Source organism: Pygocentrus nattereri, chromosome 5, assembly GCF_015220715.1.
Source record: "Pygocentrus nattereri isolate fPygNat1 chromosome 5, fPygNat1.pri, whole genome shotgun sequence".
Taxonomy (NCBI): Eukaryota; Metazoa; Chordata; class Actinopteri; order Characiformes; family Serrasalmidae; genus Pygocentrus; species Pygocentrus nattereri.
The window spans coordinates 33,993,686-34,016,768 of record NC_051215.1 but is presented as its reverse complement, the minus strand read 5'-3'; the positions used below and the strand labels follow the sequence as shown (position 1 = coordinate 34,016,768).

Genomic DNA, 23,083 nt, shown 5'->3' with positions numbered 1-23,083 from the left:
CTGGCTCCTCTTATTAGCTCTGATATGGAAGGGGACCTTGCCCTCAGTTCTAGAACCTGACCTCTGTCTGAAAGCATTCTGGACATCGTTTGTTGCATCCTTTTCCCATTAGACAGGAAGCCCACTTTTTAAGAGATCCGAGTCGACACATTTATGGTCCACGAGCAAACCCAAGACCTGGGTCGATAAAAACAAATGAAGAGATTAGCCTGCTCCCCTCTAGTTAAGCGAATCCTGACTTGCTCCAATTTCCCTGATGCTTCTCATGTGGGAGGAAATATCATCAACTTTTGTAAATTTACACTCCAGTGGAGATGATTTTTGACCTCCTAAAAGGGTATCCTTATTTTGATGTTTATAGTATTGCTTTAGTTCTGTACTCTTGCTTGATTGAAATCAAGATATATTGTGCTTTTAACTCTAAAGCTGCTAGGGATTTAGACCATGATTAAGCTGTTGCACTTGCAAAGGCCTCCCACTGTAAGGATAACAAACTGAATCTGTTGTAGTTCAGTCTTACTTGGAGGAAATGGCTCTCATCTGGTGTGAATTAGTGTCATGGATCTTGATTAGTGGTGTGTGAGCGCAGTAAACGTGGGCTCCTCCAGCTTCTGGAGGTGAGACCAGCCTGAAACACCTGGAATGTCTAAACATCTCATGGAGGAAATCTTGTGAAATGGAACCCCCAGCATTTCTCCAGGCCCTCTCTGTCAAACAAGCGATTATAGAGGACAGGGACCATCAGGGTGGGTAAAAATGGAGGGGAGATATTAGTTACATGATATTGAATGTAGGATTTTTAAAAAAAATAACATTAAATAGAGACTTCTGATCAAAGCAAACACTCTGAGTTTAACCATTTTTCTTTGAAGTCAACCAGCTGCTGAATGGGGGAGAAATGGAGGAGCAATGAAGAATACGCAGTTGCATGGAAAAGTTTTGACACTCTTGGTTAAATAACATGTTTTTGTTGATTTTCTAAGTGAAAATACTCAACAAAAAACACACGTTAATGCACAATTATTGATTATTTGCAGAGTTGGGAAAAAATATAAAATGCAGTTTGTGCAACAGTTATGGCACATTTTATATTTTATGTTTTATTTTTATCTAATATGTTAAACTCATATCTTATGTGTTTCCTGCAGAAGATGAGTTATTATTTTCACATAGAGAACTCATTTTCACTTAGAAAATTAGCAAAACATGCAATTTACCTTGGGGTAAAACATTTCCACGCAAGTGTATTCTTATCTACTCAAAGTTTTAAGTTTAAAAGTTTATTAAGGATCCCAATTTAATTTCAGGATGTTTGTTGAATTTCTAAATAAGTTGTTCTATCTAAATTCAGAGCTTTGAATTTCCCCAACTGTACTTGCCTAGCACTGCCATTTGGCAAATGTTTGGCACAAGCTTACAAATGTTCATGGCCTCCTTTTGTGTAACCCGAGGCCTGGTGTCTCAGAGCAATGGCTAGCATTGCTTTTTTCTTTTGCGCTGAAGAAGTGACTAGAACTGGCATGTTGATTGCAGTTTGGTGGGTTTCTTCCAGGAGAAATGTCAGCAAGCATTTTCTCACAGCGTATGTTTGTAGATTTTAAATATATTGCCCATTGTGTGAAGGGGCTGCAGCTGAGATACAGAAAACTTGAATCACTTTGCTGATTTTACTATTTCCTCATGGGAAGATGGGAAGAAGATGATAAGCCACTAGACTAAATATTGGTCTTTAAACACTATCTGAGCCTTAGTTTTACTTTCCTGCACACAGATGCCCTCCACTATAAACACTGAAATATTTATTCCCTCTCTTTCGGGAGGGGACAGGCTGATTTGAGTGTTGAAAATCAATAGAATAGCTAAGCAATCATCAAGCACTTAGAGAAAGGTTGTTTTAGATTTTATTGCATAAAATGTGGACATAATTGCAGAGGAACATGTGTGTCAGACGTCTTATCAGAAGAACTGCATGAAGCCGTTTCCTCTGTTAATCAGTACAAAAGTCCACGGTTGTTAATGGTGTCTTTTTAACTAGAGTCACTGACTGGCGCAAAGCTGCCAGGCATGTTCACTCAGTTGGGCAAACTGTAACAGAAATTGAGAGAAGAAAATCCATATGAAATTTGTGATAAACTACTATGTAAAGCACATCACTGTCTAAACAAATGATGTCTAGTGGACTACACAAGAGCTTCATAGTTTGGTCGGCACTGAGCTACTGAGTTTACTTTCTTTCCACACTCATGACTGAATGGCATTTAGGCAGTACTGTAACTATCAACTTACAGGTGAAACTGGTTTAAATCCCAACGTGTTTTGTAAGCCATGTAAAGCTAAATCTGATATGTTCATTGAGTTTGATTCTTCTGTGTTATTTCAACTATACTGGTAAATGTTTTCTTGAGCATACAGCTTGAGTGGGCCTCGCTGAGGGGCTCTTTCAGTCTGTTTATAGCTTCTCTTTGCTCCCATTTTCTGAACACCATGGCAGCCAGAACAGCACTGCCTCATAAAAGCTGCTGAATGCTGTTGCTGGACCCTGGCACCTTCTAGTGACATTAAAAAAGATTTAACAAGTTAACTCACTACATCACAGTACTCAAAGACCAGAACTGACCAGGCAAATGAGCTATGAGGGCATTTGATCATTGTGAGTGGAGCATCTGAAAAATATAACATCAAGATACTTGAAGACATTTTCATAGTAGACTGTACAAAACCTTGAATGGGCAGAATGTGCCAGTAAAAGAGCGGTGCCACATTTTGAACATTTTTATGTAAAAAAAAAACCCAAACATATTTAAGAAGGAACATGAGGAAAAATCAAGCAATTTGTTAAAATAAACAAAGACAACAGCATAATAATCTAACATTCTGACAGCTAGCCTACTTGTCTCTGTGCTGTTGCTATGTTGGTTGTATTGGTTGGTCTTTTATATGATACATATAGTTGTTCAGTGTTCTAGAAGTACTCAAGATACCCACGATATACTCAGAAAACCATATTGTGATAACCATTTTGATAACAGCATAGTGCCCTCCCCTAATTGTAGATTAAAAGTGCTGATGTTTCTGCACACCTCTTCCTTATAGAGGCCAGGAATGTATCTTTGATTTCCAGGCCCCTGAAGCTGATAGAGAGCAACAGCTCAGTATAATCTGGTGAAGTGGTGATGTGTTTCATTGCTTTCTTCTAGCAAATCAAACAGGTAATTGAAGACCTGATGAGGCAGGGTTTATTGCCTTCATCCTTCATGTGTGGTGCTCACGATGAGACTCGTGCCACTCGGTTCCACCGTGGAACAGTACCAGGTGTCCAGGTGTCATTTCAGAGCTCATGACAGCTGGACACAGTGAAACTGTGTCTAGGCCAGACAGAGACGAGGAGAGTTAGGAATAAGACCGGAGATTAAAGCAGTGTGATGAAGTAAGCACTTGGAGTGCAGTCTTGGCAGCTTGGTTGCTGGGGGAGCCAGTGGATCAAGGATTACTTGGATTAAGATTGCAGTTAGATAAGAGTCCCATGATCCAGTGATTGCTGGACTTCTCCACTAAGATGTCCATCTATACAATACAGTAAATCATTTTTAAACATTTTTTTGTAGTCTTGTGTATATAGGAATAGAAAACTCAGCTAGCACAGGAAATTACATTATCACAGTCTACCCTCAGTAATATGTGTATATTGTTATTCTGTTTGATGTAAGTTATGGAAGAAAACAAACAAATAAAAACAAGCAAATCATTCTGTATATCAGACTGTATATATGCTGCTTACATTTTGGCCCCCCAATTTACTTTACAACACTTTCATGCCAGGGGACTTTTTCAACTAAGGGACCCTTGTAAAGTTTAGATGAACTTCATTGATAGGTTGAAAGGTTGAGGTTTCCCTGATCTAAACTACAAATGATGTTTTTCTGTTTTTTTAAATAATAATTTCATAAGTCACCTGCTTTGACGTTGTACAAATAAAAAAAGTCTGTTACTCAGTGATTTTGCAACACTAATAACATTTCATGTTGTCAATGTGCATTTTCATGGGACCTAAGTGTTGTCCAAATGTCTCGAGGGCAACCTTAGACTATGAGTTAGCACATTTCCGCATTTTCTTGTTTGTTTTCAGAGAAGGTGCCACTCCACTTACATCCATCCTCTTCACGTGAAGGTCTCCTTCAGCGATTTGTGTGCTTCAGGAAACTGTTTCAAGTCAGAACATGCTCGGTTGTCTCTAACCATGGACACTGCAAACATGTGCAGTAGCTTATACAACCCCAATTCCAATGAAGATGGGACGTTGAGTAAAACATAAATAAAAACAGAGTACAATGATTTGCAAATCCTTTTCAACCTATACTCAATTGAATACACTACAAAGACAAGATATTTAATGTTCAAACGGATGAACTTTATTGTTTTTTGCAAATATTCACTCATTTTGAATTTGATGCCTGCAACACGTTCCAAAGAAGTTGGAACAATAGCATGTTTACCACTGTGTTACATCACCTTTCCTTTTAACAACACTCAATAAGCGTTTGGGAACTGAGGACACTAATTGTTGAAGCTTTGTAGGTGGAATTCTTTCCCATTCTTGCTTGATGTACAACTTCACTTGCTCAACAGTCCGGGGTCTCTGTTGTCGTATTTTTTGCTTCATAAGACCACAGGACACTTTTCCACTTTGTGTCAGTCCATCTCAGATGAGCTCGGGCCCAGAGAAGCCGGCGGTGTTTCTGGGTGTTGTTGATATATGGCTTTGGCTTTGCATGGCAGAGTTTTAACTTGCACTTGTAGATGGAGCGACGAACTGTGTTCACTGACGATGGTTTTCTGAAGTGTTCCTGAGCTCATGTGGTAATATCCGTTACAGAATGACGTCGGTTTTTAATGCAGTGCCGCCTGAGGGATCGAAGGTCACAGGCATTCAATGTTGGTTTTCTGCCTTGCCGCTTACTTGCAGAGATTTCTCCAGATTCTCTGAATCTTTTGATGATATTATGGACTGTAGATGATGAAATCCCTAAATTCCTTGTAATTGCACGTCGAGAAACGTTGTTCTTAAACTGTTGGCTAATTTGTTTGTGTTTGGTGTTTTTTGAGCATTCCTTTCCCAGTCTTTTGTTGCCCCTGTCCCAACTTCTTTGGAACGTGTTGCAGGCATCAAATTCAAAAGGAGTGAATATTTGCAAAAAACAATAAAGTTTATCTGTTTGATCATTAAATATCTTGTCATTGTAGTGTATTCAATTGAATATAGGTTGAAAAGGATTTGCAAATCATCGTATTCTGTTTTTATTTATGTTTTACACAACGTCCCAACTTCACTGGAATTGGGGTTGTAGATACTTAGACAAAATGCCTTATAGGCAGCTCGCTCATGTTCTGCTTTCTTCACCTCCTCCACCCCTCACAGAGGGAAAACACAGCCTCAGAATCACCCTAAACACCCCTGCATTTGCTTTTGCCCCTCACCTCACCTCCCCGCTGCTATGGGTGGGCCAAGCAGAATGGTGTTTGTGGTCGTGATGAGGAATGAACCTCACCACATTAAAATCTCAGCTTTATTAGTACAAGGACATGCATTACAGGGGAGTCTCAACCCCCTGAGTACATATGTGTGTGAGTTAATCAACAGCACCTTTGCAAGTTAATTACCTTTGTGGTTTGCTTGAGTAAAGTCTGGCTCCCACACACACGGCTGGATTTCCTCTAGTTTAAGTGGAGTAGACGAGTGCTCCCTCTCTGCAACTGTTTTTTCACCCTAAATTGTGTGACAGCAAACTTAAACAATAATTAAACTATTTTGATTTAATTTATGCTCTGGACAAGTTTTAGCTGCTGAATGGCCAAGAACTCACCCTTTGCTTTTTTTGAATAATGTATATATATATAATGACCATAAAATTGCTAGGCAGAAATGATTGGTGTTGAAACACTGTTGCTTGAGATCAAAAATAAACCCAGTCGTGGTAAATGAAATATGGAGTAAAAAACAAACCATGTTTCTCCTAAAAAGCACAAGAATGATTATATTTAAGTAGATTTATATTAATTAATATAATTAATTAATGGGCGGCACGGTGGCGCGGTGGGTAGCGCTGTCACCTCACAGCGAGGAGGGCCTGGGTTCGATTCCCCGGCCGGGCGGCCAGGGTCCTCTCTGTGTGGAGTTTGCATGTTCTCCCCGTGTCTGCGTGGGTTTCCTCCGGGTTCTCCGGTTTCCTCCCACAGTCCAAAGACATGCAGTCAGGCCAATTGGACATGCTAAATTACCCCTGGGTGTGAGTGTGTGAGTGACTCTGTGTCTGTCTGTCTGCCCTGCGATGGACTGGCGACCTGTCCAGGGTGTATCCTGCCTTTCGCCCGAAGACTGCTGGGATAGGCTCCAGCATCCCCCCGCGACCCTGACGGAGAAGCGGCTTAGAAAATGGATGGATGGATGGATTTATATTAACTTAGTAGTGAAATAGTAAAATATTTTATAGATAATCAGTTACAGTCCAGCCCTCTGTAGCATTAAAGATCCTGTTTTATTCAATAGTTGAACATAGCATTGCATAAATGGTGTGCCTTATACAGAATATGAATAAAAGGAATTCATAAGACATTAGCCTTTTCATATGCATGTAAATATTGTATGCTTGCCATTTAACTGTCGGTAGCCAGTAAGTTCAGATATGTTTTTTTTTTTGCATACCTGAAAGATTAAAATGTAAATGAAGTCATTTAGTGCAGTTTGATATGAAATGCTCTGTTCTGGAGAAATTTGGCTATCAAGTCAGAATTGTTCTCAGCGGTGATGACATTCACTTTTTTTAGATTTACGACTACTTCTGTTCTTTACTTACATCAACTATCCATATAAAACATGTGTAGGTCCACTTGTCACTGGTCAGTAAATAGAATGGCTATATTTGTGTTGTAGACATTTTGATCCTTGGTTTTTATTACCACCACTGTAAAGCAAGTTTATGTATATAGCACATTTCATACTAAAAGCCATTCCAGTATTTTATACTAAAAGCCAATGTGTTATCATGCAGAACACGTGTAAAAAAACCTCAGGCAGTCTGTTTCACAAAACACAATTTTACATCAAACCACAGCTGAATTATGCAGAAATGATGAAAAATCAGTGAAACTCCCCTTTACCTAGAGCATCAACATGCAAGACTGTCATTTCTCTTCAGATCTATTTATTCAGGGTTCGTGACCCAAAACAGGACCTTTATTTGTTAACAAAGAATATCAGCCCTAAATGGAAGCCACTAATGACTTTTGCCCCAGTCTCCTGCCACCCCATCCATGCCTTTGTGGTATACTGCGGAGTTACCATGGCACCAGGCGGGGTATTCATGTTGTATGCGACAAAGGTCTTAATGTCCGGAGAGCTGCCTCATGTTACAATGAACACAGAGTCTTTTCCCTGGAGAGAAGGGAAGTTACATTTGCCCCACGGTTGCAGTCACACCCTGCCACCAGCTGAATTCAAACTTTAATTCCAAGTCTTTGTGAGATGTTTTCCCACCTGCTTTTGACAACATAAAGCACTCAAACTGAAGCCTAGTCACATGGTTTTAAAACATTTGGAGTGTGATGTGTTAATGTTTGCTAATCAAGGAAGATTTTGTCTAGGCAGTTTGTTTAGTTTATTTCAAAAGTGATGTAAATATCCTTAGTGTTGTCATATGTCCTCCAGTGATATGAGGACACACATATAGATGGTTGAGAGTTGAGAGAGTTTTATAAGGAGTGTGTTGTTACTGTCCAGAAAAAAACATGTTCAGAATACTAGGTTTGCAGAAGTAAGGAAGAAAAACCTGATAAGGAAAAGAACACTCTTTTTAATGTAAGTTAATGTAGAGAGATTTTATATTCCATGTAATCTTGGAGCATTTCTATTGGTCCAATCATAATGAAGTTACATTATGTAATTTTTTTGGGCAATGATGATGTGTTTTATTCTTTCCTCTGTTTCCTCTTTCAGTCCAGACAGGATTTGCCCTTGGGAAGGAGAGATAAATGAGAGAATAACAATAAAACCAGGATCAGAGAGCTTTTATCTCTAAGCAATCTAATACAACAAAAGACTTGTTAACAAGGCCTGTTACAGTAGCTTCTCTCTATTGGCTTCCGATTTAAAGGAGACACAGTTAATGTACAGTCAGCCTGATTTCTCTTTAGAAAGTGTCAGTAAATTGTCTTTCTGACAATCATATTAAAATGGTGTGGACCCTCTGGCAGGTCTAAATTTGACTACACACACTTCTATAAGCCTGGGATTTTAAGTGGTTAAGGAAATTACACATTTTCCAGATTTAATAGGTAATCAGTTACAAACAGAATGTGCTTCCTTAAAGGTTTGTTTCCTGCAGTCTGGTCTCTTTCGTGCAGTAGTGTGGAGGAGTGGCCTTGTTCAGCTTCTAGCCTGGTAATAGCAGCTGCCTGATTAAAGTTTTATTTCCTTTATCCCAGACATAAGTGCTGCAAGTGTGTGAAGCCTGCTTAAATTTATTTTAGTGTTTTCTTTAGTGCCCTATGGCTGATACAAGAAACCAGACTAAGTTTCTCTAGGCTATGAGGTGGTGAGCTGTTCAGTGTCTCATTTGAACACATGTTCTAGTTTATCAGAACAAGTCTGGAGAAATTAAGAAAAGGAATAGGACTTACTGATTGCTGATGATGACTCTTATTCTGTCATATACAAAAGTATTGACCCAGGCAAAATAATGTTTTGCTGATTTTCTGCAGGGAATAAACTTGAATATGTCTAAATTTAACATATTGTAAAAAAAAACAACAACAAAATGAAACATAGAATGTTCTATATCTGTTGCACATGCTACATTTTATGTTTTCCTTTTCATGAATATGAATTAAACCGTTATTTACAGAAATAAACAGTAATTGTGCATTAAACTGTGCAGGAAGTCCCTGTAGACAGTGTGCACTTTAAAAAACAACAAAAAATGTTATCCGGGGCGCCCAAACTTTTGTATACAACTGTGCATATTGGCTACATATGAACTTGATGTGAGCAACATTGCTGTGGTTTTGTTTTTTTAATTAGTCTGGAGTCTGTAAAATGGAGTGTATAACCGGCCTCTCTGGTTTTAATCTGGCCGTCTACAATTAATGATTAATGCTCAAAGAAACCAGATGCGGTATAGTTATAGGGGTTGTAAGACCCCTGTTCTGTTTGGTGTTAGAAACATCACTTGCTGAAAACAGCACACAGTTTCTGAAGAAGGGAGATGTCAGAACAGAGGGACTTGTTTTGAATAGCATCTGGACCATCTATTAAGAACAGTCATCTGAAAGTCTGAAGATGGCCTTAATGCTGATAAATATGAGCTATTATCCCTCTTCCATGTACTCACCCGCTAATCATTTCAAATATGGAATAGTAACAACTATGATTACTCTAATGCTTTGAATGACTATAATGACACTATTATAAGATAATAATGTTCACAGACATTGTTGCCATTTTGTAATAGTTATTATTCAGTGACTTTCTGCACTTCATCATTTTGTACTTCATTATTTTGCAATAAGATTTTTGTCTTGTCTTTTGCAGGAACTCCAGAATTCTTTCAAGTTCATAAAACTGTCAGTCGTTGATATATTGAAATATTTCCCTGTAATTAAGCTTCATGCCTAGTGTAACAAATCACAACTCATTCTTGACTGGATTTAGCATTCTTTGATGTTTCTGTGTTTTTATATCCTAGCTCTGAACTTCAGACAGTGTTTTATGTGGTTTTATGTCATCCCTTGTTTAATGCCTAAAAACATAGACAGTGGCTTAGGCACAGTTTTAATGTGCCAGGTTTGAAGACTGTATGTTAAATGGCAGAAGTAGACTGAGAGCAAAGATGTTTGCCTTTGAAAGAGAAAGAAGTATGAGCATGAATATGAATAATATTTCCTCTATGTATCTGTTTTTTTTCCCCTCAGGTGACTTGTCCCCAGTGCAGATGTCCCCTATTTCCCAGTCGCAGTTTATACCTCTGTCTGAGGTGCTGTGCTCAGTCATATCTGACATGAATGCTGCTCATATTATGGTCAACCAGGAAGCTCTGATTAAACACATGATGAAGGCCCACCCAGGTACTTTAACAGACAAAACATTATAACAGGTTTATAACTGCTCTTATTACCATTGTGGTTAATATAGTCTTTGGTTAAAATAAAAAGACCTCACTTCACATAATTGGCCAAACTATTTCTCAGTCCTTTATTGTTGACCTTTACTGCCCTTTACTCACTGCTGTGAGCTGATCTGTCTGGATCGGGACATTGGCTTTTATTCATTAAAGTCATATGGTCACATCAAAATACACAAATTTTACCAACAGTTTTGTTGTTTTCATTTTTATCTTTGGTGTATTTGTAGCGTTAAATTTGAGCATAATAGTTTAATAACCTGAAAAAAAACGAATTGGAGTTCGGTAACCAAGACTGTTATCATATACCCAGCATATAGCAGGTACTGTTTGGGTGGTGGATCATTTTCAGCACTGCAGTAACACTGAGGTGGTTGTGGTGTATTAGTGTGTGTTGCGCTGGTACGAGTGGATCAGACACAGAAGTGCTGCTGGAGTTTTTAAACATTCACTGGCCACTCTATTAGACACTCCTACCTTGTCAGTCCACCTTGTAGATGTAAAGTCAGAGATGATAGCTCATCTGCTGCCGCACAGTTTGTGTTGGTCATCATCTAGTCCTTCATCAGTGGTCAGAGGACGTTGTCCACAGGATGCTGTTGGCTGGATATTTTTGCTTGGTGGACTATTGTTAGTCCAGCAGTGACACTGAGGTGTTTAAAAACTCCAGCAGCACTGCTGTGTCTGATCCACTCAGATCAGCACAACACACACTAACACACCACCACCACGTTAGTGTGCTGGAATGATCCAGCACCCAAACAGTACCTGCTCTGTGAGGGTCCATGGGGTTCCTGACAGGGTAAAAGGGAGCTAATAAAGTATGCAGATAAACAGATGGACTACAGTCTGTAACTGTAGAATTACAAAGTGCACCTATGTAGTAAGTGGAGCTGATAAAATGGACAATGAGCATAGAAACAAGGAGGTGGTCATAATGTTATACCTGATTGGTGTTTATCATCAATATAATCTGTAATAGCAATAATGAAAATAGAAAATAACAATAACACTAATAATTTGGTAATCTAGTACAAAAGTAGATACAAAACGCAGCTGATGTGGAAGCTTCTAATAATACAGCATTTAAATATGTTATTGTTGGAAAATAATCATACTACACCATTAAATCATTACTACACATAATCATCATTAAAAATTGACATTTTATTCACTTATTTAATGTTTGGTCAGTAGGGGGCGCAGTGCACACACTGCTTGACCTCAAGCACTAGCATTGACTAAAAAGCTGCTGAATGCTGTTTTATTGGCTCCCTACCAAAATATCTGTATGAACTAGGGTGTCTTCATGTAAATACCGATGAGGTGCTTGTAGGGTGGCTCTTGATTTCACGCACTGAGGCTGATTCATCATTTGAGTTTTATTAATCAAAAACAGAGCAGTTTGTATGTTATTCAAAGTAGGAAAGTCTGTGCTCCTTTTTCTGCCACTTTGATAGGTAAGGACCTTTTTTTTATCAATTATTTCCTTTTCAATATTCTAGGAATGACCATTCCCACTCAAGACATCCTTTACAATGCTCTGGGCACACTCATTAAAGAGAGAAAAATCTACCACACTGGAGAGGGCTACTTCATTGTTACTCCTCAGACATACTTCATCACCAACAGCATGGCTAAGGAGAAGAACTGGTGGACAAATGATAGTGATCATCCCTCTCCTCCTCCTGTCACTTACCTGGTGAACAATGAAAGCTGCATGGATGCCTCCATTGAAGTACCCATCATGGCCCACTGTAAGTCCTGTAGTTGCTTCACACCTCAGCCAACAGCTCCTCCATCTGTCCAAGACCAATCTATCAGTATAAGTGAATGTACTGGGAAAAGCCTCAAGTGGCCCAGAGAACATAAACCCACTGTCCAGCATCAGTCCACGTCTACGGCAGCAGACTACCAGGCTAGTGAGATCAGCAAATCCACAGTGACTAGCCGCAAGGACAAGGAAAAGCCGGGACGCAAGTTCGGCCTCAACTTGTTTCGTCGTAACACAGGAAAGAAAGAAACCAAGCTGAAGAAGGAATATGCCACATTTTCTGGGCAGTTCCCACCTGAGGAGTGGCCAGTCAGGGATGAGGATGATCTTAACAACCTTCCAAGAGATCTAGAACATGCCATCATTAAACGGATCAACCCTGAGCTTACTGTGGACAACTTGGTCCGCCATACAGTCCTGATGAAGAAGCTGGAAGAGAAGGCAGAGAGAATGACAAAGGCCTTGACAAGTGATAAAGGCATGTCCACAGAGATCCTGCTCCCTAAGCAGAGACACCATTCATCCAAGGCTCCTGGAAAGAGGCCTGTCTCTAAAGCCACTAGGAGCAAGAGAAGAGGCCCTTCTGCCAAAGAGAAACAGAGGACAAAGAGCAAAGATGTTCCATGTGACAACGACTTAGAGGGAGATGATCTCATTCCATCTCGCCTCAGGCCTGAATTAGTCAAAGATGAAACTGACAATCATGAGGATTGTACTCCTTTGGATACAAAATGCGTCTACAAGAAACGCATAGAGAATCCATTTCAGTCACTGCCAGGACGGGATGTAGTACCAACCACCAATCACAAAGAACAAAGGAGGAGAGAGGCCAAGATCTCCAGTCGGCGAGAGCGAGCGGGTCACAGGTCCAAATCCTGGGACCCTCATCGGGCAAAAGCGGTCACTGAAGAGACAGAGAAATCCCAGATACCGATGGACCGATCCTGTGAACAGCTCCATGAAAGAGGGCTGAATTTAGATTCCATTATAGATTCTAAAGCCATTAAAGAGCTTCCTGGAGATTACAGTTCTGTTTACCCTGAAAGCAGCACACTGAGGATAGAGGACAAAGTCAAGCTAAAGGAAAGCAAAATCAGAGGCAGGGAGTTCAGAGATGGGCGAGGAAAAGAGGTTAAACAGAAGGCTTTTCAAGGAGACTTGACAAGTGTTTCTAATCAGAAGCGCATAACAGACCTCACATCACATCCATATGACACAACAGAATTACCTATGTCTTGGCCTAAACCTACAGTTAAGCGTAGACTGTCCCTCCATCTAGTCAACAGTAAGGAAGAATCTGAACACTGTCCTGACCTCTTGTCCTCACATCAGCAGATTAGCAGCCAACAGGTGATGGACACTGAGGGCACTTTCAGAGACACGAGCCATGCAGACAGAGAAGTGTACATTGATGACGAACACCGCATTTACCAGAAAGTAGAAGAGGACGATGATGATGGATGTAGCTCACTCTGCTTGAATGAGGAGTGCGTCAGTGATGTGGTTCACCCTGGAACAGCTCGCTGTCGTGAGCCAGTCTGTCTGGTTGGGGACTGGGACAGCACTTTCATTGATAGAGTTCCACTTCTTCATCAAGACCCCATACGAGCCACACAAAGACAGCATGAATACAGGTGGCAGGCAACTGACTGCCAACCTGCTCTGTCCCACCTGCCAACAGATATCATCCCCAACCTAAAGGCTCAGTGTCTGGAGGAGAGACTTCATGAGCCCAGCCCTGGACACTCTGAACCCATTGAGGCCCTGGACAGTAGCATCTTTGATTACTGTCAGACAAGTGAAAGAGACTCAGACGCTGAAACAGTTCTCAAGTCTGCAGATGAAGTAGGAGGCCAGTCCAGCCACTGGACCTGTCACCCACAAGGAAAAGACTACAATCAGAGTCAATTTGAGGCACCAGAGAATGCTGATGACCTTCAGTGTGCAAGCATCAGTCATGGTGACCCTTCTGGGGCCTGTATAGTGGAAACAGCAGAACATCAAAGCAACACAGCAGACAGTGGGATTGACTCACCAAGGTCAGTCACTCAGTCTCAATCTGAGTTCTATACAATGTGTTTCAAAGCTACAAATTCCTACAATGTGTTAAAACTGCAGTAAACTGAAAAGCCAGTTTAAATGAATGTTTGCTATGGTTGTCTTTTGCACTGTGTGTATTAGTAACATTGCCATATTTGAGTAGAAACATAAAAATCAAAGACAACCATAATTTATTTAGTCTAGTCTCCCATCAAAACAGCCTTTAAGTCCAAGTTATGTATTTTTCAGGAAATATTTCTGAGGAAATTAGATGTAAGATGTATGTGCATTAAGAATAACAAGGTCAAAACAAAATTATTGAAATTATAAAAAAAATGAGTTTTCAAGGCTATTACAGAGAAAAGGAACTAGTCAAAAAGAAATTTAGCACTGGAACACTGGACATCTGAGACGTGGAGTAAAGTTTTATGGACTGATGAGTCTAAATTTGAAATCTTTCAAAGTATGAGAGAGGGCAGGATTTTACGCCGCCGACAACGAAAGACTCTTTGAACCATGTCTACAAACATCAGTCAAGTATGGTGAAGAATGAGGGCATGTCTGGGGATGTTTAACAACATATGGAGTTGGTGATCATTACTGATGATACATACAAATTTTAATACTTCTTGCAATACCCCCTGGAAAACATTTATTTAGGAATGAGCTTCATTCTACTATAAGACAAAGACCCCAAGCACACTTATGAGAAGATTGAGCTGTACTAATCAAACAAAGAAGCTGCCGGTGTTCTCTGAGCAATGGATTGGCCACCCCAGTCCAGACCTGAACATCACTAAATGTGTTTGGGATTATTTGGATCATAAAAAGCAGAATTTCTTTGAAAAACTGAAATGCAAGTGTTTGGAGAAGAATGGAAACTGTTAAAAAGGTACGCTAAATAGGACGCACTAGGTTGTACGCACTAAATACCAAATAATAATAATAATGTACTTGTTGAAGCTTCTCTGTAATGTTCTATTAGTCATATTTCAGTGCCAGGGAAAAAGTATCTAACTTGTTCTTAATGGCTGTTTTAAATACAGGAAATGGTGTTATCTTACACAGTTCTGTAGTTTCTGGTTGGCTTTACCAAAAATATGTATGAAATGTTCTGGTTGTTGGCGTGTATAGAGTAAATGTGGTAATAATATAGTGATCTGTTATGTTTGTTTATTTGCAGAACACGCATGAGTCTAACCTCGCGTAACTCGTTGATCCTGAAAGGGCTAAAGCAACGCGGTTTCCTACAGAACCTTGAAAAGCTCCACTCCAAAAGCAACGGCATTCATCCTCAGAGTTCACTGCTTCAGCTCACACCCGTCATGAATGTGTGAATCGAGTCAAAACACTGTGCTTTCAGCTCATTTAGATGCCTATGTATAAATGTGTATATTTATCACTATTACATGTAAATATCTTTTTTTTTCCACACAATTCTGAGCAGTACATTCAGGTGGCATTTTTGGGTACTTGGAGTATTGATTTAGGGTTTTATAGTTTTTCTTAAGTGCTATTTTTAGTACTAAGATCCTCTGTTTATAAAGAGGGGTGCATTAGTTACATAACCTTTTACCCATCAAATTTAAAATACGAAGATCCATGTATACGGTGAAAAAAAATAATAAACCACGTACTTAAAAAGAAAATCATGCTCCAGTGTTGTCATGTGTGCTGATTTTTCTCAAGAAGAGGCTACAGAGGCTCAGTCACTGCTCAGGAAACATCATGGACAGCATGGCAGTACATCAGTGACCCATTTTAAACATATAGGCTCAGATTTCCAGACCCAGATTTGGATTAAAAAAGACTAAACCATATACAGTTATAGACTGATGAAAGAGTTTGGGGTTAAATGGGGTGATTTTTGCTGTATAGGAGACATACAGAACAGAGTTTCTTTAGATACAATCACATTGTCAGCATGATGTTACAGGATCACATGGGAAAAGTCTTTATTTTTAAATGTAGTTAAGTACAGTAGCATTCAGCATTGGACACTGACCCTTGTGAATACTGTGGAACCGTTTCATATTTTATTTAATGTCCTTTTTATTTTCTGCAAAATGTAACATAAAACAAGGTCGTGCGTCAATAGAAGAGGAGTAGTGTGAATTCTGTCTTCAAATCCATTACGACTGTGAAGCGACGCAGTCTGCGTTTGTGGTCAAAGCTGTAAAGTTAAAGGGAACTCCTCCACATTTCTGAATAATTCGGGCGTTTAGGTGTAAACGAGGTCGTGTAAACGGCGTGTGGAAGCCAAGCTGAAATGGCTCTGAAAATTGAAGGAGTTAAAAATGGGCCATTTCATTCGTCCAGAGTGGGCCTGCCTGTCTGTACTGATGGACTCCACCCTAACACTGCTGTTCATATCACTCTTAACCATCACTGGACAAAATGACTGAAGGGCAGACAAAAGCGAGGTTCTGCGTAAGAGCGAATGAGTGCGGAGATCTTGAATGTCGACTTTCAGAAAGGTGATTGGCTGTCTCAGATTTCATGGGCCAGGTAGACAGAGAACAACAAAAAGACTTCCTCCTTTCTTTGTTCCTGAATAACCGGCATCTGTTCACCGCGAATAAACCAGAACCATTTAAGGGCTGTAGTCTGTAATTGGTTGTAGTCTGCAGTGCTCCGCTGCAGGCGGTCACAGACGACGGTGCCGGACTGCTGCGGTCAGGCTGAGGTGTTCGTGCAGATGACTGTACTGCTCCTAAATCCTTTTGTCTGAACAGACCTGCTGAGCGCCGTCACCGACTCTGCAGCGGGGAGAAGGTGCGCCCTAACGGCTACTGGTGGAAAAACAGGAGCCGCCATTAGTGCCCAGCCGAGGAACCCCTGGAGCACCGCTACGAGCGTCTGACCCAAACCTGAGTCCGAACAGCTGAATGAAATGTCCTTTCCTGTCTGATTTCCTCGGTTTTGCCTGATATGGTGGCCACGTGCCTGTCCGTTTAGCCGGTTTATTCAGTGAAGTCGAGGCTGAAGTCGGCTTCCTGTTCGAACTTTCCTGCCCCCCTTAAATGGTAAAGCAGTGCCATTCTGCCTCGAGGCTGGCGAGGCCATTTAAGGTGGAAAGGGAAACATCGAGCCACAAGCTGGCGAACAGCTTCGCTCAGTGAGACAATCGACTAGAAACCAGACAAACTCCAGAACAGAAATTAGGAAAGGTCGTTTCTACAGCCTGAGTGGCACATCTAAAACATAACGGGTGGCTATGAAAACTGTAGTAATCAACTGTATTACCCGCAAACTGAGTGCGGCTCCGACTCTGCACGTGACATCTGCGCAGCTCTGAATGAACACATTTTCCTGATCCTTGGCCTGTCTGGCCAGTCTGGGTGGTTTATTATGTGCATCATTGTTATTGTGGCATGTTGAGGCGCCGAGGCGGTAGGTGGCAGAAGAGTGGTCGCGTGGTTGAAGTCCTTCCCTTTTGCTCATGCGCTTAAACACACTTGGCGCCAGAAGCTCTGTGGCGCCAGCGCGTACACACGCACACACACTCGGAGAGAGAGAGAGAGAGACAGAGAGCGAGCGAGAGAGGGGGCGAGTGAGCAGACCGCAGCCAAGCAGTGCAGACGCAAGCAAGCAAAAAAAAAACCTAGAGGCCGTCTGTTGTGCAAAGACTGCAAAATAACAGCCGGCCGTTTGCGCTTTGAAGCTCGATCTGAGGACGTACAGATCGGGAAAATAGGTAACGCTACGGTTGGTTTTTGTATTCTAGTAGCGAACATGTGGATTAGCTGTTTAATCCACGGTTTGCGATTAAATATTACAATCCAGCTAAGTGGCTAACTAGCGTGCTACGGGGACGAAGTTATTATGCGATAGGCGTTAGCCTCGGCGCGTTTTCTCACTTTTTCGTTTTAATACGCCGTATTTATCCTCGCAGATGGTGTAGATTGGTGTTGAGTCGTGCTCTCGGCCGTGCCAGCAGTAAAATTGCGAGCGCGTCACTAAGCTCCTGTTGGGTAGCAATGGCGGTAGGCAGCTCGTAGTCCGCTAGCTTAGCGAGGTTCACTTTAGCAGGACGGTAGGCCATGTTGTTTCGCCGAGCTAAGAACGTGCTATTAGAAATATCGCCGTTAGCTAGCGTTATCCACACTGTTCGCAGCGCCCATCCACTCGCTCTAGCTGTCCTTCGGGTTCCCCCGTAGGCAGCGAGCGTGTTTACAGTTATTTTGATGAGCAAAGGCGCTCGTTGTTGGTTATGTAAGATGGGGGACGCCTTTCCCGGGCTTTTCGCGAGGCGTTCAGCCATGGTTAGCCATTTTGGTAGCCATCCATTTTAAGCCCCAAATGTGCTCGTTACTTATTTATTTATATACACCACGTCCTTTGTATGATTGGTGCAGTTGTCTTTCATTGCCACAGCGACTTTTCTGCGTCCGTTATGGTCCTCGTTGTTTTAATTTGCCCACGGCGCAGCGGTGTGTTGGAGACCTAAATGCGTGGCTACATGCCTCTGAAGGGCGGAAGCTAGCGGCGGCCATTTTAGAGCTAGTTAGCTGTTCCAACCTCAGTCGTACAAGATGCCCACCGCTAAAGGCGGCGTAACTCTTAGAACCGGTTCAGTCAGAATCTCCACGGCTCAGCACGCAGGGGTCTAATCCCGGACTGATGAACATCACTTTAACGTGATTTTAAACTTACAGTCTCTTAGAGAGAGAGAAGGCGCCCGATGCACTAGCCAAATTGCTAGTTAGCCAGCTAGTTAGCTGATATTGCATGCTTCATGAAGCTAACTAGCAGGCTATTTAGCCAGCTAACTTAGCCAACAGCAGAATATCCAGTGTTTACGTTCAGTATGTGGTTAAACATCGTAGGTTCTGAAGCTGTAATGTTCAATAGACTTTAGTGTTGCAGCCAACAGAACCTACGTTGTGTAACCTAAGATCTGGTACCGTTTAAGGTCTTTTCGAAATGTATAAACCTTTTCCACAGGTATACCTAGCCAGCAAAGTTAGCTTCAATAATAACTGTCCATCGGCTAACACTAGCCAGATTTTAGCTCTACAGAAATTTGCTAACTAGCTTAATGGTAATAGCCAAATAGCCTTATTTGTGTTTACTGTACTTGCGCAAAGTTAGTCCTTTTTGGTTTGTTTTTTGTTTAGTTGTTGCGCTGTATTTTGTTCGGCCACCTGCTCTGTTGTCTGTAAGCAGTACCTTTTAGTCTTGTGGAGATGTTTTGTTTATGCATCGTCTTTCTCCTTTAGCACATCTATAGTTCGTGTTAGCCTTATGGCCAAGCAGTTTGCTGTAAACTAGTGTTTTGCTGGTTCAGCTTGAGTTAGCCATAGTCATTTGTATACATTGCTGAATTTAGTTACTTTGCTGAATTTAAATGTATTTATAGTTAAGTTTGGCTAATTTAGGTGTTGTAATTTACTTGAGCTTTTCTTTATTTTTGCTGTGTAACTGAGATTTACTTGCAGACCAAGATGTGTTAGTTACTGTGTTCTTTTTTTGTCGTCAACAGGCAGGATACTTCCTGGCTCAGGCTGATCACAAGGCCTCCCATATCTCTTATTCTGGGTTAGCGGTGCTCGTAGAGCAACGCTAAATTTCACCTAAGCTTTAAAAACGGAAGTCGTCAGGCTGGAGTGCGTCCTGATGGCTGAGTCAGAGACTGAGTGTGACACACCAGGCCTCGACACGTTGGGGTCTGAGTGTGTCATAGCACACACACAAGTTGGAGACTTGCACTATGCAGCGGAGACTGAAATCATGACCCAAGAGGACAAGAGGCTTGACCTGGAAGCCATTCATGGCGATCTGGGGGCAGTCACCTGTGTTGATGCAGTAACGGAGACGGACCATGACTATACAAAATCCGAGGTGCATCATGAGCCACATTATTTTACGACTGCGGACATGAAGGGCAATGAGGCCCTGCTTGGTGAAGTGTTGTTGAAGACAGAGATGGGTGGAGCTGGTGCAGAGCATGTGGTAAAGGTTGAATCTGACCATGGAGGAGAGCTTACAGTGGAGTCAGAGAATGGTGTTATCATTCATGAAGCCCATGGCTTGCAATGCAATGAGTGCGGTGAGATATTCGGCAGCATGACTGATCTGCACCAACACTTTGAAATACACAAAGCAACCAACCCCTACATCTGTGTCCACTGTGGTGAGAGCTTTGCAATAGAAGCTAGTCTGAGAGGGCATATGAAGATCCATATGAAAGAGAAGAGCTACGTTCCCACTGGTGTGGATTTGGTTGGTAAAGGAGTCATTGATGCATTCAACCTGAAACCCCACCAGATGATGCACTCCCCTGAAAAGCCACATCGATGCTCGGAATGTGGTAAGAGCTTTGCTGCAGCGATCACACTCAGAGAGCATATGAAAATGCATTCTGATGACAAGCCCTACAAATGCACCCAATGCAGAAAGAGTTTTGTCCGCAGACGCCATCTAAAGAAACATCAGGAGTTGCATGCTCGTGAGAAGCCATTCAACTGCCCCCAATGTGGTAAAGGTTTTGCTACGTCTTCTAATTTGAAACAGCACCAGAAGACCCATGCTGGTGATAAGCCCCATCGATGCTCCCAGTGTGGCAAGTGTTTTGCTGCAGCAGCCACCTTGAGAGAACATCAGCGAATACACTCCGGTGAGAAACCCTACAAGTGTAACCAGTGCCGGAAGAGCTTTGTGAGGAAACGCCACCTGAAGAAGCACCAGCTGGTCCACCAGGGTGGTAAACCCTACCGATGCTCTCAGTGTGACAAAGGTTTTAACCACTCTTCATCCCTGTCTAGACATCACAAGGTCCATCTAGAGGCCAAGATGTATCCCCAGCCTGACAAGGAATTCCCCTTTGACACCCCTATGAAGAGGGGAATGCACACGGGTGAAAAGCCATACAGCTGCAACCACTGTGAGAAAAGCTTCAATCACTCGTCGTCACTGTCCAGGCACCAGAGAACTCATTCTGATGGGAAAACGTACACCTGTGCCCACTGTGGCAAGAGGTTTAATCATTCCTCTTCTCTTGCAAGGCACCAACGTGTTCATTTGGATGAGAAGGCCTCCTATAGTGCTATTCCATCGGGAAAGGGATTCCCTCATACTACGATCTTGAAACAAAGAATTCTGCAGAGTGAGAAGCCATACAGGTGTTCTCAGTGTGGCAAGGGTTTCAATCATTCTTCCTCCCTGTCTAGGCATCATAGAAGTCATATTGATCAGTGAGATTGCCGCTAATGTGTTGGAAGTATTTTACAATCTGTCCCAGCTTAGTTTCAGGACAACCCTAAACAGTTTGTCTTCAGAAAAATGTGACCTTAGAAATCTCAAATTTAATCTGGGCCTTTAGAAGGATTTTGATGCTATATTGAAAGTAAGCTTTACCTTTTAAGAGCGATGAATTTCAATAATTGGTATGATTGACCTTGAGCTGATACTGATGTGCATACAGAGCTTGCTGTTTTTAATTTGACTCCTGTATGATAATGTAGACAAACTTGTAGCAATTTCCTGCTTAGTGACTTGGGCCAGTTATACTCTTAGCAATGTCCTTGGAGTTAATTGGGTAGTGTGGGTAGTTATCAGAACTATCGAGTGCATCCTAGGATGTACCTTAACTCAAGCCTGGCTTTAGGCACAATTGGAGACCAAGTAAAGCAGATTTTGACTCAGCTAGTCACTCCCCAGTCCTTGTATCTATCATCCTATCTTTATGGGCTGTTCAGAAGCCGATATCATTTGTAAATAATGTTGATTTTTTTTATATATATATTCATGTGTATAGGTGAGTAGTGTGCAGTTCTAAGTATTGAGCTCCCCCTTTGTTTTTTGGTGTATGATAGTTAGTCTTGACCATCTGTGAGACAAAAAAAAGTGATGGTGCTTGAGGGTTTCTCTGGCTCTGTACAAGCTGTTGGTAAAAGTGGTAAAATCTGTTTCAAAGGTAGTTTGCTGAAAATTTGAGTGACTTGGGAAGCTCTAGTGCTTTCAGCAGCTGTTTGTCAGCCTTGTAGTGCTTGAGAAAATGCACCGACTAAGAGAAATTTAATTGTAGCATACCCTCAATGATGTGCTTGCAGTCATGCCCTTCCAAACCTGTTCATGACTCTGATGTGCTGCATTGTTCAGCCTGATTTCTAAAATAAGCAGCAAAGAACTTTGTAGGCCCAATGAGACTGTTGGATGAAGAATTTGTATTCTTTCCTTTCAACTTGTCTGATTTATGGACTGATTTGAGCACACCTAATTTGACAAGTTACTGTATACTACAAATCTGGTGTAATTTGAGCTAAATGTTCCCTCTAAAATGTTGCTTTACTGGTTTTCTTTTGGTACTCCGCCACTTGTTACTAATGAGTAAATTGTGCATATTTCCATACAGACTTGCTATAGAACTCCTTCAGTCATCTATATATATATATAGCCTGTAGTTAACTTATATTCTGGACACATGCAGCAAAGTATCAAAATTTAGTGTAATAGATTGTGTATACTTATCAAAACAAATAAAAAACTATAGCTTGCTCTCGATTCAGTTTTTCAAAATTCCATAAATATGCGCTTTCTACTTACAGTTCTGTGTATGGAAAAAAATCTTTTACAAACTGATGTATTTTTTTAATATGGTTTGGGTAATCTGAAAGGGAAACGAAAGGAATACTGTTTTTATGGGAGTGAACGTTCTATTGAATTTTTCCCTTTTTTCCGTTTGAATAAGAATTGTGCTTCAACTCATAGCATAGGCTTACTCATTGTGTTAGATAGGTGCCTTATTGCATGCTGTGTAGAAATGTATGTTGAGCTGTAATAGAAAAAAAAACGATTTTTTTTTGGCTCTTCCTCCCTTTGTTCCTTTACATACTAACCAACATATTTTACTTTGACTTCAGGTAATTTGTTTTGCTTCTCTGTATATGAATATGTTTACACTGTTACTGCTGTCTTTTAATTTCCCTGTCAGCTGGCCTCATTGTAGAATAACTAGAGGTTAAAATGAGAAGTTACGATGCCATTGATTCATATTTTCATTGCCCTCTTTTAAGTGGTCAGATCTTGTTCCATGTCTTTTCCCCATCTTTGAGTGGTACACATGGATAAATAAAGGTTCTTGACTATCTGTTTA

General features: G+C 41.2%; 2 protein-coding genes and 1 long non-coding RNA gene across 3 annotated transcripts in view; 2 read left to right on the top strand and 1 right to left on the bottom strand.

The window, feature by feature from the left end:
* Positions 1 to 15,635, top strand: part of stox1 (storkhead box 1) — a 20,957-nt gene extending 5,322 nt beyond the window's left edge. Inside the window, exons 2-4 of the mRNA XM_017725540.2 lie at positions 9,964 to 10,116; positions 11,678 to 13,985; positions 15,170 to 15,635. Coding sequence (XP_017581029.1) covers positions 9,964 to 10,116; positions 11,678 to 13,985; positions 15,170 to 15,323 — 2,615 coding nt within the window. The 3' untranslated portion in view covers positions 15,324 to 15,635. The remainder of the gene's footprint in view (positions 1 to 9,963; positions 10,117 to 11,677; positions 13,986 to 15,169) is intronic.
* On the bottom strand, positions 15,464 to 17,423 carry LOC119263447. The gene is made up of 2 exons (XR_005130273.1): positions 17,233 to 17,423; positions 15,464 to 16,778 (listed from the first exon to the last, which is right to left on the bottom strand). It is a non-coding gene; the product is annotated as an uncharacterized LOC119263447 (long non-coding RNA).
* On the top strand, positions 17,423 to 23,083 carry si:ch211-198a12.6 (uncharacterized protein LOC563253 homolog). Its single transcript, XM_017725566.2, has 2 exons — positions 17,423 to 17,683; positions 19,472 to 23,083. The coding sequence occupies exon 2, from the start codon at positions 19,606 to 19,608 to the stop codon at positions 21,184 to 21,186; it is 1,581 nt and encodes a 526-aa protein (XP_017581055.1). The 5' UTR covers positions 17,423 to 17,683; positions 19,472 to 19,605; the 3' UTR covers positions 21,187 to 23,083.

Bases quoted from the DNA above. Each gene is read 5' to 3' on its own strand.
- si:ch211-198a12.6 (XM_017725566.2), top strand. From the start codon at position 19,606: ATGGCTGAGTCAGAGACTGAGTGTGACACACCAGGCCTCGACACGTTG.